Below are 14,654 nucleotides of genomic sequence, written 5' to 3'. Positions count from 1 at the left end.
AGGCAGTGCAACAAATACGCTTTTCATTTCTATGGGCTGGCAGCAAGGCAAACCACATGTGATTGAAGGGAATCGAATTAAAATTTGTTAAGTTGATAGTAAAATTTATTGAAACTAATGGAAAATATAAAAGCTATATACACGTATACAAAATTACCTCAGTTTGTTCAAACACAGTCAGTGGGTCACTAATTCCCCTGTAGTTGAAGGCAAAATAGAAGTAGATACATGCACCTGCGTCGTAAGTCTGCGTCACCCTAAAACAGACAAAATCCCCAAAGGGGCTTTAAGTTAAGTGAAATCAGATTTAACAACTAGAAACTTAAAGGCAAGATTGCTTAAATGATTACCTTAAGCTATAATCTCATCCTCTACCCAGCCTCCTACTCCATGTAAGAAATTCACATGGGCTTTCTTTAGAATTGTTGCCAAAAAGGTAAACTGAAGATGCAGTGGAAAACAAGAGAATCTGACTTTCATTTAGGTACCAGTTTAGTCAGTATTATAGGTACACGTTCAATCTTTCTCTTGTTTATTTGTCTTATGTTACTAAAACTTCTATTAGAGAATAAACTTTTATACATTTCATCAGCACTTTATGATGAAATGCCATTTTTACAGATCTTACTGAAATTGTTTTGTTATGTAGAAAAAATGGGAGCTAATAGCTTCATGTGTGAAAACACAGTGAGATACATATTGGTATTAGATGTTTTAAATCGCAGAATCCAAATAAAATTTAACAAAAACATGACACCCACTATACACACATATATGTATGTATGTATATATAAACACGAAGAATAAGATGTGTGTGTCTGTGTGTATATCTTGACAATAAAACAATACTTTTCCCCCTCTGCTCTATTCATCAAACTTTATGCACAATTAGTTCTTCATGTGGCTGGTATAAGTATTTGAGGTACATCAATATTACAAATAGTACAGTTCCATCATTTTTTAAAAGCATTTTTCCCTGCCAAAGGACCAGACAGTGAGGTCCACACATGAAGGGGATGACTATATTTTGTATTGCCATGGTAAACAGACATGATACAAAATGACTGCCTCTTGATAGAGGCAACATTAGAATAGAAACAAAAGAGTTGGTTCCATTTGCTGGCCACATCATTACTGAGAACAGGAACATAAAACACATGGAATATATAATGACCTTAAAACACTGACTGAAATAAATTTACACTGCTTTAAAAATCTACACTGATAAAAAGTGGGTAAACTGTAACTTGGAAAAGTGCATTAAGTGCTATGACAATAATACTATGAACCTGTCCTTTGTTTAGATTGTCCTGGCTCAACAGATTTACAGATTCTGGGCAGAAAAACGTAAATCACTGAAGCCAAAGACACTTTTTAGTCCTGGCTGTAATTTTAAAAAATAAGTGACAATGAAATAAATGTCAGTAACATTTTTTTCCTACACAGATAATTTAAATGCACTAGAAGACACTCTTATAAGCTCTCTCTATAAAAACATGATATATCAGGATTGACTAAAAATGACTATCAGTATTGAAGAATGCTGATAACTTCTCAGTTCCGTTTAATAAGCTATTGATAATATTAGATGCCTTGCAACAGACAACATTAATAGCTTTAATGCAACTTAAAAACCAATCTAGACTAGAATATACAGACGGGAAACCCTAAGGTAGTCATATCACAATGCGTGATTATACAAAGAATAAGAAAATTTGGGTGCGTCAAATTGGGGAAAGTGTCCCAGAAAGGCATACCTAAATGAAAATTTACAGAAAATGTAGGATACTGTTCTAAGAAAAGAAAAAAGCCATATTGTCAAGACACAGGAGAAATCAACCAGGAGATAACAGAGGAGAATAAAAAAACAAGACATCCATGGGCAGAGGGAAAAATGGACAAATGGACTGAGAGAACAAAGTAGGGAAGAATGAGCTGAAATAAACCACGATTCAGATATGAGGAATAAGAAAAACTAAAGAATGTGAGGAAGAAACCAAGATCCAAGGACCAATGGCGAGTGCTGCTATCACTCCCAACCGCACGTGCAGATGGGCAGCAACAGTACATACTGCGCACAGACCCTGTGAGGCTGCAGACTTGCTTTGCTTCCTCCTAGGTCTCCTGTCTTCTCATGAGCTACTCACTCTGCCTCAACTGCTGGCTCTTCCCACCTAAGGAGCAACCTTCTTCCTCCTCTTCAGAAACTACCTTACCGTGTCAAAGGACACAAAAGCCAACTTAAAGAAGTTCCCTAAGGCCAAATCTCAGAAAATATGAGGAACAAAGAGAATAATGATAATAAAATGGATATGTCCCAGGGATAGGGGGATGGGGACAGGAGAGGTCTTACAGTGACTTCTCATTGATAAATGGAGAAAAAATAATGAAAAAAGAAAATCACAGGGTGGTGTCTGTGACTCAGTGGGTAGGGCGCCGGCCCAATATAGGGAGGGTAGTGGGTTCGAACCCGGCCCTGGCCAGCTAAAACAACAGTGGCAACTGCAACAAAAAACAGCCAGGTGTTGTGGCAGATGCCTGTAGTCTCAGCTACTCGGGAGGCTGAGGCAAGAGAATTGCTTAAGCCCAAGAGTTGGAGGTTGCTCTGAGCTGTGACGCCACAGCACTATACCAAGGGCAACAGAAACTAAAAAAAAAAAGAAAGAAAGAAAGAAAAGAAAATCATCATTTGTAAATATCACAATAAAAACTGTTATCATCAAGAATCAAGAATAGAAGATTGATAATTAGGAGACAGCATAAGAAATAGGATATTTGTATATAAAAACTTTTTCTCAAGATTTCTCCTCGTAAGGCAAGTATTTAAATAGTAAGTACAACAGAAAAAGTTATGTATGTATGCATTGATTTAAAGGCAAAGCCTTCTTTTGTTATCCCAGCTAGAGTTCGGTGGTGTCTTTAATACACTCACACCTCAAACTCCTGGGCTCAAACAATCCTCCTACCTCAGCCTACTGAGTAGTTGGAACCACCAGCACATGCCACCATGCCTGGCTAATTTTTCCGAAAACTAGTAATTTTAGAATGGAGAAACCTGGCAGGCACCACCTTAACCAAGTGATCAAAGGTAACATCACCAATAATGAGACTTAGCAATATTATGTGTTCCTCCTCCTATTATACACCAAGAACAGCATATCACTTCTATGGTATTCTTGACAAAATATGTAACTTGTGTTCTATCACAAGGAAACAGACAAACCCAAGTTGAGAGACACTTTACAAGATAACTGGCTAGTATTCTTCAAAAGTATGAAGGTCGTGAAAGATAAAGAAAGTCGAAGGAATTGTTCCAGATCAAAGAAGATTAAAGAGACATGACAACTAAACACATTATGTAATATTTGATCAGATCCTGAAGTAGAAAATAAAATCAGTGGGACAAATAACAAAGAAAGATTTAGCTGGGTGCAATGACTCAGGCGTGTAATACCAGCAACTCTAGGAGGCTGAGTTAGGAAGATTGCTTAAGCTCAGGAATTTGAGACCCATCTTCACAAGAGTCCCACCTACTCACTTCGGCCCAGGAGTTTAAGGTTGGAGTGAGCTATGATGATATCACTACACTCTAGCAGGGCAAAAGAGTAAGACTCAAGTCTCCCCCCAAAAAATAAATAAAAGAAGGAAGGAAGGAAGAAAAGAAATTTAAATTATTAAATCATATATGTGATATATATCTGAAGGGAAGGAAGGGAAGAAAGGTAAGGAAGGAATTGGAAATTAGCTAAATTTCCAATTGTACCAATGCTAATTTTTGTTGCTTTGATAGTCATACCACAGTTATGTAAGATTTTAACATTTGGGACAACGAGTGAGTGAAAGGGTATACAGGAACTACTTTGTGCTATTTTTGCAACTTTTTTTGTAAGTATAGGTTATTTAACACACCCCCCCCCAAAAATTAAAAATTTAAAAGCAATGTGAATATTTACCCATCTGGCCCGAAGTAAGAAAAACACCCCATCCCTTTCAGGAGGAACTTTTTTTAAAAAACTAAGTATACTGCAATTGAAGACAACCTGCAAACAGACTAGATAGAAACTGATAATCATTTGTAAGTTTTCCAAACTTTCTCAAAGTTAACAGAAATAATTATGAGAACTTAAAACTTAGAAGCAGGAGAAATGTTCAAATATTAAATATGATCGGACTAGGTGAAGTATCTTCTCTAAGTTCACATTAATAATTAGTAAGGATGTGAAACACAAATCGAATGATCACATGGAATGCAGTGACATGACCTTCTAGACCCCATATGTGTACATATATATTTGTATATATAAAAAATGCCAATCAATTTAAATTATTAAATCATATATGTGATATGTATCTGATCTTTCAAAATGCAATTAGGAAAGCATTTAAAAGGGAGCTAAGGTAATCATAGTCAAATCTCCATATGCAACTATAGAGTTTCCCACAAAGAATTTAACAGAAGGAGAGAATACAGAGGAAATACTTTTTTTACTACACAATACAAAAAGAATCTAATCTAAAATTTTAATGGCCTTTTAGGCCAAATGTTAGGTGCCTCAGAACAGGAGAAATGAACTGTTTAATAATGCTACTGTCAATTTGCCAGCTGTGTTTTTCTTATAGTGTTTATTCACCCTCATAAAAAAGGTCCCTTGAATGTTTACGTTTTAAGTACCAGATTTATAGTTCGAGAAAAACTGGAGAACCATTTTAACTATGGGGGCACTATCATTAGGAATAATCAAATTCAAATAAAGTTTAGATAAATGAATAAAATTAGTTTATATCAATCAGTAAAATATGCATCACCCATGAGAATCATTAATATTAATAGAAAATGTAACTAAATATTAATAGAGTATTACCATCTTCTAACAAGACTAGGATCTATATATTACACAGTTTTCAGTAAATAAGCAGATTACTAAAGTCACAACAAAGCCTGATGGATGGGTCTGAATGATCAGTATCTCAGACAAAATCCAAATATGAAAAACACCTTTTAAATACCTCAATTTGGGTCCATTTCAGACAGTGATTCAGGTCTAAAACTTTTTAAAATAGATCATTCTATAATTTAAGACATTTAGACAGTAACCTCTACCAAAATCATCTGAACAAGTTTTAATATTATAGTTGTTCAGTTTCTAAAAGACCTTGGTACTCTATACTTTGCGTGTATTAGATTCATTGACTAGCAATTCCTTCCCATATAACTTCTACAGAAAATTTAGCATTGAATTTCTGTTTTAATGTACAAAGTACCTTTCAACTGACAAAATGAACTCAATAATTACACCTGAATTATTTTTCTCAGAATCTCTGATTTTTAGCTAGATTTATAATTATTTTAAAATAACTTGGGATAGCTTTTTTAAAAAACTGGTAACGTATCTCATATATTTAACAGAATAATTTCCTTGGCTACTATTAAGCAACTCAAATCAAACTAAACTAAAATCAAACTCTGAGTAAATTAGTTTAATCAAATATAAACCATCAGAATTTTACTTAAAACTTTTTATCAAAGCCATTCAAATAAATAGACTTTATATATTCTAACTGGTATAAGATGATCATAGAATCTAAGATTATGAGCTTTGATAAGAAAATCATTCTTTTAAAGAAGCCCACTTGTTATGTTAACCAGTTTGATGTAAGCCATTCCAAATTATATATATAATCAGCATGTTGTACCCCATAAATGCATTAATGTATAGTTATGATTTAATAAAAAATAAATTTAAAAATAAAATAAATTAAAAAGCCTACTTAATAAATATGACATATGCCTAAATACACTAATTCTATCTAACATACAAAATCAAGATTTTTAGGTGTCATGAACACTTTTTAAATAACCTGGATTTAACTATTATTACAAAATGTGCTCTAAGGCAGAATAGTTTACTTTCCAATCATTTTCAATCATTATTACCATAAATATTTTCATAATAGAGGGGGATTCTCAAAGGATGATGAACAGAAAGTTGGATGGCCCCCTCCAGTAAGGGAGGAGGGTAAAACGTGTTAAATCGCCACCTAATAAAACACAGGAATAAAAATTTCAACTACGCAAGAATAGATTTTACTACTTAAAATGTTTCAAACTTTACCGGTAACAAATACCTTTTGGATTATTAGGTCTGATTTGTTTTCTGGATTATAATAAAAAAGGCCTAACTGTCCAGATAAAAGATTAGACTATCAAAAGAACAAGGTATCAATTTGGGTTGATAGTACAAATAAAAACAAATTTTGTCTCAGATTTTAAGGACTTTAAGGTTTATTAAAAGGTTAATTTTTAAAGGTAAACCTAAATTGAGAAGTAACATATACATGCTCAGAACCTTCATTCAGTAAGTCACCATTAGTTTTACCAAGCTATTCATAATAAAGAGCAAGGCCTGTATTTTTCCTTCCTTCGAGGTTTCTGTAATTCAATAGTATTTAAAATCTACCTTATCAGCTTTTATAATGTTTCTACCCTCAAAGTATTTGTTCTAAAACATATTAATACATAAACTCGACTTTGTACTTTCTGCAGTACGTCTCAAACTCTGACAATCTCTCCCACACAGAAACAGAAAAGATTATTTCAAGCAGACTTCTGACTGAAATGAACAGCTGAAGTGTAAGAAGTATGCTTTCCTCAGATCTCATGTAAGAATTTTATTTACTTTTTTTTTTTTTTTTTTTGAGACAGAGTCTTTTTTTTGATACAGCTGTCACCCTGGGTAGAGTGCCATGGTGTCTTCAGAGCTCACAGCAACCTTCAACTATTGGGCTCAAAAGATTCTCTTGCCTCAGTTTTTCTACTTTTAGTAGAGACAGGGTCTCGCTCTTGCTCAGGCTGGTCTCGAACCTGTGAGCTCAAGCAAACCACCCACCTCAGTCTCCCAGTGCTAGGATTGCAGGTGTGAGCCTATGCGCTCAGCCTAGAATTTTACTTTCTTACCCTGTTGAATTTAGCAAACTCTAAAACACATCTCTTTCAATAACAGCAGTAGGTAGAACTAAGAAACACAACACAGTCGTAGAGAAGTAAAATATGAGAACACAGGAAAGACAGAGAAAAAAGAAAAAAAAAACACAGTAGAAATAGCAGTTTAAAGAGACAGAAATATTTCTAGTCTTGCAAAACAAATATATGTAAATTATCATGCAATGAAGAACAAGCAGGCTTAACAGCTGGATGCCTTCAGGAAGATTTGTCATTGGGGAGAAAAAAACAAATATCCAAATTTTACTTACTAATACTAGTATGGACTGTCTACCTCAAGCTTAATTTAATTACATCACAATAATACTATAGCATTTACATAGACCTACAGAGCCTTAAGTTTCTCATAGGCTTTCATTTCATTCCTGTAACAGTCCCATCAAGATATGATATTACCACTATTTTACCGATGATAAAATTAGAACTTGAAGGGATTAAATGACTAATAAATAGCAAAACAGCACCTTCAGTCTTTAGACACATGCATTTTAACAATACAAAACTTAAAAAGTAGGCATAATGTTGTTATGGGACAAGGTTGAGGGGCAGAGGCTGGTCTAGGTCTGCTTCCTGAGCTGAGATTAAGTAATTCCAGATATACACATATCAGAAGACAAGCATCAGGAACAGAAATATACAGAGAATACTATTATGCTAAAACATATTCCAGAAGTCTAGCATCAGGTGTACATAATAATGGAGATATTACATTATTTCCAAAATTACCTTTTATTCATGTTTACACAGTAAGTTGTTTGTTTCTGTAATAAATATCGCAGATATATCTGTAAAAGCCATATACAACAAATATACACAGAAAAAAAACAAAGCAGCTATACAATATAAAACGTTCAATAAATTTTTAAGTGCCAGATTGCTACTGTACCATTTAAGTTTCCCATTTTCGTGATGTGTTCTGATTTCCATTTGTTTTCCATTCAAATTCTATGACTTTTTTGAGAAGTCAAATGTTTAATTCAATGTGTTTACACAGAAAATTAATATCAAAATATTATATATGAAGTCCCCCTTCTCAAGAAAACCTCCTTTTGGACTGCTGCTTTATACAAAAACAACAAGAGCACCAGTTAACCATGTGCTCACTATCTGTTATGGAACATGTCCAATATGGAATACACAACATGTGGCACTTGTAAATTTAAAATCATTATGAAAGAAAATTAAAAATTCGGTTCCACAGTCACACTAGCCACATTCAATTGCTCAGTCGCCCCATGGCTTGTGGTTACCACACTGAACAGTCCAGATATAGAATATTTCTATTATTGAAGAAAGATCTATTGGAAAGCACTGAGTTAGTCCTCACTTGGATCTTTTGTTCCTCGTATTCCTTCATTCTACTCTCATTCATTTAATTAACAATATGGTTCAAGTGGTTTCTTCTCTGATAAAGAGCTATGTTGACTATGCAGACAGTTTATAGCTTCTTGACTATATAATTTATAGCTTTAGTAAAGGAAGGAGTCATCCCCTTCTTCCAGGAGCTTGGACACTTGGCTCTTCACTGCATGCTGCCCCAATAGGGTAGAAGGCTTATTCACTGAAGGGCGTCCTACTGCTACAGGGCTCAAATACTAGCACTACAATCCTAACAAGGTGGTAAGTGAAGTTTAAGGAAGTTTGCCAAGTAGAATAGGCTGAAGCTTTTCCTGAGCTGGCAAATTATATTTGCTCCGTCAATTAAAAAGAAGTTTTTTCAAAATATAGTATAACAACAATTAAAAAACCTCACCTGCATGTGGCAAGAGGAGCAAATTGAACACCCTTCTCTTTGCATTCCCTTGTTATTCTTTCTTTTACATTTCTACAGAGATCTACAACCCTAAGAAAAGATAAATGAATACAATATTAAGTTTTCGAATGAGAAGCACACAAATTCTAATAAATGCAGGTTAATCTTACATATTTCAACTCCAAAATTCTTTTAACTAAAGCTATCATAGTTATTCCTTTAAAAACTGACAGAAGCCTGAATCATTCAAATTGAGCCTCCATTCCTAATGGAAACCCAATGAAGCTCTTTTATTGCCATAAGGAAAATATAAGTCAGAAAAGCATATTCAAATCTCCTGAATGCAGTTTCCTACACATGGGAAAACTCAATTTCAAAAAAAATTTAATTCCAAAATTTTAAGAGCTATACAAAGCAAGTTAATTAAAATTCAATTCTAGGTTAAATGAGTACCAATCTTTATCCATGTCTAAATAGTTTTACTTAATATAAAAACAATTCAATTAAAAATCATGAGGTTATATAAGGCGATTATCTCAAGCTGAAATCCAATGTGATGAAGACTTATTAAACAAAAATTATGTGTACAGTGTTAGTGTGAAAACAGACAAGTGAGGAAATAGCAATAACCCTTAAAAGGGAAAAGAAATGGACAATATTTAAGAATAATAATCTATTTTTAAATTCCTCTATTTTTGAATGTAAGCTGTATCATATTGTTACAACTACAAATTTTGCTTCATTTGGAAAATAAAACTCTTAAGGCATATATAAACCATATCATTCCCAATAAATATCTTATTCACATATTGATATTGATTCTGTGTTTAAAACATTGGTCTGTTTAGCATCTTGAGAACTGAAATGATACCAGAGAAACTCCAGAGGTCTATCTCTAGTCTCAGGTTGAATTAACTATGAATTAATTTGATAAAATAGTAACATTTAAGCAGATCATGCTTTATGAAACATATTCACCTGTTTTTCCAGTAAAAATAAGAAATATGTGATTAAAATAGAAATGGGGTTTTAATGTTTTATCAAAGTTTTTATTTTTAAGAATACAGTATCTGAAAGTTTTATACATTCTAATTTTACAAAACAGTGCTCATTAAGAACATTTAAGCCAACTAGTCTGTGGTCATCTGCATGACAGGCCAAATTAATTAATACACAGAAGGAAAGGTATTAAAGAATAAAATGGTCTTTGAGAGAACTATGAATAGCTGCCAAACTATTTCTGCTCCGCGAAAGATGTTGAGGCACTGGGATTCTTTTCATTTACAAGGTTTTTTCTCCTTGTTAAAATTTAGCATCAAAAACTATAAATAACATTTCAACCTGAGAAAGCTGATTTAAAAATGAGAAAAGAAAAAAAATTGTGAATAACACAGTGAAACTATAAATGGGGTTACTATCTAACAGAGTATGATGTAAGACCATCAATGCACCCAAAGTCATAACTCATAACACATGAAGACTTCATGTAGAAAACTAAAAGGTTTTTGGGGAGGAGGAGAGATTAAAAAAGAACAATTAAGATGTACAATATCTAAGAGGTGAATTTGTGGGGATTTATGATATCCTATATATTTTTTCATAGGTTTTTTAGTATTTTATAAAGAAAAAGTAAAATGTAGGCATACCAGAAGAAAATAAAAATACAGTAAAAGTATCCCAAACTCTGAAATACTCCAAAATCTGAAAGTTTGTGAAAGCAAACATGTCACTCAAAGGATATGTTCACTGGAGCAAATTTTGGATTTTCAGATTTCAGTTGCTCAACTGGTACATATATAACGCCAATATTCCAAAATCCAAAACCATTTTGGCCTTAACCATTTCAGGTAAGGGCTATTCAATGTCTATTGACAATCTCCTTGAAAATGTTTTTATTACTGCATGATTAAAAACTCACAAGGGTATTTTTAATAAATCATTTAACATTTCTTAATCAGTTTTTATTATTAATTTTCCAACCAACATTTGAGCATGTGCATGTGTATGTGTGGTGTATTTCCAATGATAAAACCCTTCTAAAATTTATTGCCATTAATCTTTTTTGGGCCATTCTTACGATATGCTCCAGTACCAGAAACTGACTTAAATTTAAAAATAAAAATTGGATTTAATTTGTTAAATCAGATTTCTTTCAGAAATCACTTAAATGTAAGTTCTTAGCTAATAACACACATACAATTATCAAAACATAAACGATGCATTACAAAAGAAGGTTAACTGGTTTTATAATTGGGAAAATTCTTTAGAGATTAAACATATTAATCATTCAAGAACTTGTTATCAGCTAAGTAAAACCACATGGTAACATTCAATGTTCATAAGATTCTTCAAAATGTAAACTTCAAAAATACCGTTGTCTTTTGGATGGTAGATAATCTGCCTCAAACAAACAAACAAAAAAGGCTTAAAAATATGGTTTACATATCAACACACAAACATTACGTTAAGCAATTCATATATGAATAGTATCAGGCATTATATTTTACCTGTCCCAAGGAGCAGAGGTCTCAAAAGATTCTCCTAATACATAGTATTCCAAACCCAAGTCCTGTTAAGATACATACAGGAAAATCAAGAAACCATAACAGATGCCAAAGAAGCAATAATACTGTTAGTATTCCATATTCACTGTCAGTATTATATGTTTCTGATTTAACTTTGACTGCTCTTTATTATTCATATCAAAAGAGCCCTGGAAAGTTGCTCAGAGTGAGCTCTAACTTCCCTGAGCAGAGGAAGCTTGCCTGTCTTGTACCACTCTGTATCTTTGGAACCAGGCAGAGTGCCCGATGCAGGGCAAAAGTTCTGCTTCTCCAGGGAATGAAGTCTCTATATAAGAACAGTATGTATATGTAGAGAATACTAGCACAATACTGTTTTTTGGTGTAAATAGCAAATTAATCAATATCAAAAATGGTCATCAAGATTGAAGGAGCCGGAGGGTATGGGGGGAATAGAAAGAAATGAAGATATTTTTCTTAAAATCAACTATCTTTAAAACAATTTTTCAAAAACAGAGTTCCTCTCTTGGAAGTGAGAGAATACACAAAACATCTGGAGGAACCTCCACTGGAAAAATATTTTCTATTACATAAAATATAATAATTATACATAATTATAACTTATAATAGTTAATTTCTTTACCCAGAGCACAACTGTTTTATTAAAACTGGAATATAATTGGTGAGAATGGTATTAATCATTAGAAAATATTTTAAAGATAAAGCAATCCTGGGGAAACAAAGCTCTAACTTGCTTTTGACTTAGCTTTAACATTAACAGAAATCTTAAAAATTAAGAAACTTATTCCAAATTGTGTCTATGGTGTACTTGTTACAGTTATATTTCATTTTTTCTAGAATTCTGAATTCAGTATTATGGGGAAATGGTCAATATCATCAGAGAAAATGCCTAATAAACAAAATTTTATGTATACTCAAACGCTTACTATGGGGAGAACCTGGAGCATTGACAGTCTGTAGAAGCAGACATTATTTATAAGATCTAAAACTGCCTATTACTCTTCACGATGGGTACATCCCTTAAGCAGAATTTCTAACAGGCAATAAACACATTTCCGTATCAGCATCACAAGAGGGGAAGGACTACATGTTTCAAACTTACTACAATTTAAAATTTAGGTCTTAGTAAGATTAAATTATTTCTAAAATGAGAACACATTAATTCAAGCTTTCTTTGAGAAATAAAATGTTGTTTGTAAACATTTAGCTAAGAATTTCCTTTAAAACAATTTCCAAATGAAAAATTAGAGAAGTTAGTATTTACAGGGAATGGATATCCCAATTACCCCGATTTGATCTTTTTACATTACATGTATGAATATATCAAAATATCACATATAGTCTGAAAATACATACATCTATTATGATTCAATTTTAAAATGTTTTAATGTAATGATGAAAAAGGGGAAATTTTAGTAGTTGGGGAAGCCAAATTCTCAGGATATCTGAAAAAGAACAACCTTTTAGAATAACTTCATTCAAAGTATATAAAAGATGAAATTAAAAAAAAGTAACCACAGCAAAAAGCAGAAAAAACACTTAAGAAACCTGAGTTACAACCAAACTAGTAAAACAAAACTAAATGAATAAAAATGAAAAACTAAAATTTCAAAAGAACAATTTTGCTATTGGTTAAGTATAGCACAATTGAGATTAATACGAATAATGAAATGTCTCCTAGAAAATCTAGAATTAGAAAAATGTTAGAGCTCAAGGACACATAAATTAGTTCTTTAATCATCACCAATGAACCAATAACTACTTGGAATCAAGTTAAATAGGACACAGTTTTAAAGACACAGTTAAAGATTTATGTATCTTTAAAATGGATTATGAATCAAGTGAGGAATGTTGCTATTAAAACAGCTTGATTCTAACCAAGTACCATAGGAATGCAACGCTCAGTTCTAAACAAAGAAAGCCTCTATTTCTTTTAAAGAGCACAAACACATTAAATCATCTTTAGGTTCCTCAAAAGCACACACAGAAGGTTTGAATTTAATCCAGAGTTCATGTAAAATAATGTGCTAAATTACAGTAGCTTAAAATTTAAGGAAATAAAAAATAATTTTATTCAAAGTTAAGAAAAAGTCTTATTTGCAATATAAATTAAGTGGATAAGAGAAATATGAAATAACTTACTCGAATATATGCAATGACATAGGTCAATAAATAACCTCTCTGTCCATTATCTTCTCCAGCTGCCAACCCACTAGAATAAAAGAACAAACTGTTAAAACACTTCAAATGAATTACTAAAAATATGTAAAATTAGCCAAACTGATATACCTCTAGATAACTGTTTAATAGATTAGCATATGTGTATACTACATCTTATTATATGTTAATCTCATTTATCATAAATATATTAAAACAAGCTTAAGTAACAAATTAAAAGTGAAAACACATGTAATATTTCACATTAATCATTAATTTCAAACTTTCATCCACTAGATCAGTGATTTTCAACCAGCACCTTAGTGTGCCATGAGAGGATCTTAGGTGTACTGCAAAAAATTTTAAAGACCATTAATTAAATTAATTTTGAAAGAAGTTCAAAGCACAGTAAATATATTCTTTTTTTATTTTTTGATCAACATAATTTAAATGTGCTACAGAGTTTAACTACAGTGTATGCGATGTGCTGTGAGATAAAAAAGGTTGAAATAAATTGTGGTATATGTACACCATGGAATATTATGCAGCTTTAAGAAAGATGGAGACTTTACCTCTTTCATGTTTACATGGATGGAGCTGGAACATATCCTTCTTAGTAAAGTATCTCAAGAATGGAAGAAAAAGTATCCCATGTACTCAGCCCTACTATGCAACTAATTTATGGCTTTTACATGAAAGCTATAACCCAGTTATAACCTAAGAATAGGGGGAAGCGGGAGAGGGAAGGGAGGGGGGGAGGATGGGCGGAGGGAGGGTGATTGGTGGGATTACACCTGTGGTACATCTTACAAGGGTCCATGTGAAACTTAGTAAATGTAGAATATAAATGTCTTAACGCAATAACTAAGAAAATGCCAGGAAGGCTATGTTAACCAGTGTGATGAAAATGTGTTAAACTGTTTATAAAACCAGTGTATGGTGCCCCATGATCGCATTAATGTACACAGCTTTGATTTAATAATAAAAAAAAGAAAAACGCTGTACTAGATTAATAAAACGCAACTATTTCTACCCATATCTAAAAAGAGCAAGAAAAGTTAACCAGGAGAAACAAAAATAAGCTAACATAATCTTCACAAGCATAACAAGATACTTAAAATATTCTTATATTTGTATTATATTCTTATTCGTATACTCATATATTGTTAATAGTCTTATTCATATAAAAAGAAATGTGATG

General features: G+C 32.5%; 1 protein-coding gene across 1 annotated transcript in view; it reads right to left on the bottom strand.

Moving 5' to 3' along the window:
* AGPS (alkylglycerone phosphate synthase) overlaps nt 1-14,654 on the bottom strand; it is a 145,347-nt gene that overhangs the window by 24,892 nt on the left and 105,801 nt on the right. Inside the window, exons 15-18 of the mRNA XM_053597450.1 lie at nt 13,439-13,508; nt 11,261-11,322; nt 8,754-8,843; nt 158-257 (exon numbers count right to left, since the gene is read on the bottom strand). Of these exons, the coding sequence (XP_053453425.1) occupies nt 158-257; nt 8,754-8,843; nt 11,261-11,322; nt 13,439-13,508 (322 nt within the window). The remainder of the gene's footprint in view (nt 1-157; nt 258-8,753; nt 8,844-11,260; nt 11,323-13,438; nt 13,509-14,654) is intronic.

This window comes from Nycticebus coucang, chromosome 7 (genome assembly GCF_027406575.1).
Source record: "Nycticebus coucang isolate mNycCou1 chromosome 7, mNycCou1.pri, whole genome shotgun sequence".
NCBI classification, from domain to species: Eukaryota; Metazoa; Chordata; class Mammalia; order Primates; family Lorisidae; genus Nycticebus; species Nycticebus coucang.
Note: the sequence above shows the minus strand (reverse complement) of the source record. Positions and strands in the feature narration are given on the sequence as shown.